This window comes from Monoraphidium neglectum (assembly GCF_000611645.1).
Source record: "Monoraphidium neglectum strain SAG 48.87 unplaced genomic scaffold scaffold00604, whole genome shotgun sequence".
Classification (NCBI taxonomy): domain Eukaryota; kingdom Viridiplantae; phylum Chlorophyta; class Chlorophyceae; order Sphaeropleales; family Selenastraceae; genus Monoraphidium; species Monoraphidium neglectum.
The window spans coordinates 18,853-20,959 of NW_014013024.1; the positions used below are offsets into that span (position 1 = coordinate 18,853).

The 2,107-nt window shown below is 68.9% G+C and overlaps 1 protein-coding gene across 1 annotated transcript in view; it reads right to left on the reverse strand.

Annotated features, from left to right (window-relative positions):
• The window catches only part of MNEG_4378 (regulator of CO2-responsive protein), a gene marked incomplete at both ends in the record, with an annotated part of 4,597 nt that extends 2,691 nt beyond the window's left edge, over window positions 1-1,906 (reverse strand). Inside the window, 3 exons of the mRNA XM_014047148.1 lie at window positions 278-506; window positions 1,469-1,671; window positions 1,811-1,906. Coding sequence (XP_013902602.1) covers window positions 278-506; window positions 1,469-1,671; window positions 1,811-1,906 — 528 coding nt within the window. The remainder of the gene's footprint in view (window positions 1-277; window positions 507-1,468; window positions 1,672-1,810) is intronic.
• Between the last annotated feature and the right edge of the window lie 201 nt (window positions 1,907-2,107).

Below are 2,107 nucleotides of genomic sequence, written 5' to 3' on the forward strand. Positions count from 1 at the left end.
CTCTTGGACCGCGGCGTCTGCCGCGAGGTCCGCCGCGCCCGCCGCGGCGGCCGCGACCGCGCCCGCTGTTTTGTCGTTGAGCGACCCCTGCGGCCCAGGGTCGCGCCGATCGGCGTACAGCGAGCATGAGACGCGTGCGGGGCAATCTTGTGCAATGTGGGGGCTCAACCAGGGGTCGCGGAGCGCGCAACACGCATGGCCCTCGCAACACTCGTGCACTGCCCCTTGCACCCCGGGCCGGCTCCGGCACCCTTGCAGCCGGAGCGCTGCAGCTCACCGATCTCGACCGCTTGGAGGCCTGTCGCGGCGCCGTGCGCCCCGCCGCGCAGCCCACATGGTGCTTGCCGGGCTTCAGGCCCTTGCCGCACTTGGGGCAGTGCGTGAGCTCCGTGCCGTGGCCGCGCTCCCGGCCGCTGCCGCGCACATCTGGGGGCGCGCGGTAGTGTACCTTGAGGCGCCAGAGCTCCGCAAACGACCTCTTGCACCCGGGGTACGGGCAGTACCACCTGCCACATCACATGGTGGCGCGGAGTGGCGGCGCGCAATGAGGGAGCGGCGCCACCGAGGTGTGCGGCGCAGTGGCCGCGGCGATTGCGGCTAGCCACGGCCGAGCACCAACTGTGGTATTTTGATCCTTGAAGCACGAAACATCCCGCTGCGGGCTGCGTGCATCCTGCCCGGCAAAGTGCAGGGCTCGAAATGCAGGCAAGCCCGTACTGGCTCCGTCCGGCGAAATGCCACCCATAAGTTGCCGTTCAATCGCAATGGGACGGTTTGACCATCATATGGGGGCCCAGGGCGCGTCCCCGACACGGCGAGGCCTCGAGCAACACATGCCCGCCCTCCCGGCAGCCCGCCCGCCAACCTGCTGTTTGAGGGGTCCGCATCAGCCGCTGCCATTTGGCAGCTGGCCGTTGCTGCCTCCAGCCCTCCCTATGCACAGCGACTGGGGCTCGAAAGAGAAGGGGGGGTGCCCGACGCCTTGTTGCACGCAGCCCGCAAGTAAACTAGACCGTGTATTAATTGCGACGTTGCTATTGCCGCGGGACAGGCCCGATTCTGCGGCCCCACCCTGCTGCTCCGGAGTGCGGCAGTCTGGTGCGGACTAGAAGCGTCGATGTTGTTTGTATGAGAAATCGATATGCTGCAATCAGAGCGTCGCGCAGGACGCCCCTGCATCCCTCACGCACCCGCAAGGAACCGCGAAGTCAGACGTCCGTTTGCGCAAACGTCGGCACAGCCGAGGCAACACTTCACCCTGGCCTTCGAGTGCAGCGCATCGGCTGTGTGCGCGGACACTTGCTGTGGATAATTTTTGGCTCGCAGTTAGCAAGGCCGCAGCTAGGGTGGCCAGGATGGCGACGGCTGCCTCACGGTGGAGCGCACGGCGGCTGTCCGGCTGTTTGCAAGGGTGAGTCGTTATTTCGACGCACTTTTTTCAACCCCTTCACCAAGCAGCCACACTTACTGCCGCGCCGTACCCCGCGCACTGGCACTTGCGCGCAGCGCGAGCACGGCCAGCGTCGCAGTGCACACGCCCAGCACGGCGCCGCAGCACACGAGCGTGCCCCTGTCAAACAGGCGCTCCCAAAAAGGCCCCTCGTCCTCTCCGCCGCCGCCCCCGCTCTCGCCGCCGCCGCCCGCGCCCAGGGCAGCCAGCAGCGCCCGCACCTGCGCAGTGCAGGAGGGGAGGGGTCATGGGGGCGGGGAATGGCGCCCCGTGAGCGTCAGACAGGGCGCGTCGAGCGGGGCCACCGCGGCCCCCACCCCGCCTCGCCGGCCCCGCCGCCGCAGACCGCCGCCGCCGCACCTCCTCGCTGTTGTTGCTGGCCGACTCCCAGTCGCCCTCATCATCCTCGTCCTCCTCATCATCTAGCAACCCGTCCTCGTCGAAATCTCCCGCCATCAGGTCCAGATCACACGCCGCAAACGCGGGCGGACCCCTGCGGCCCGCCCCCTGCGCGCAATCAATCTCCTCAATCACCTCGTCCTCCGACGGGCCCTCGCGCCGCCCCTTGGCGCCGCCGCCGCCGCCGCCGCCACCCGCCTGGGCCTCCCCGCTCGACCCCGCCTCGCGCGGCGGAATGGGCAGCTTAGGCACGGCAGC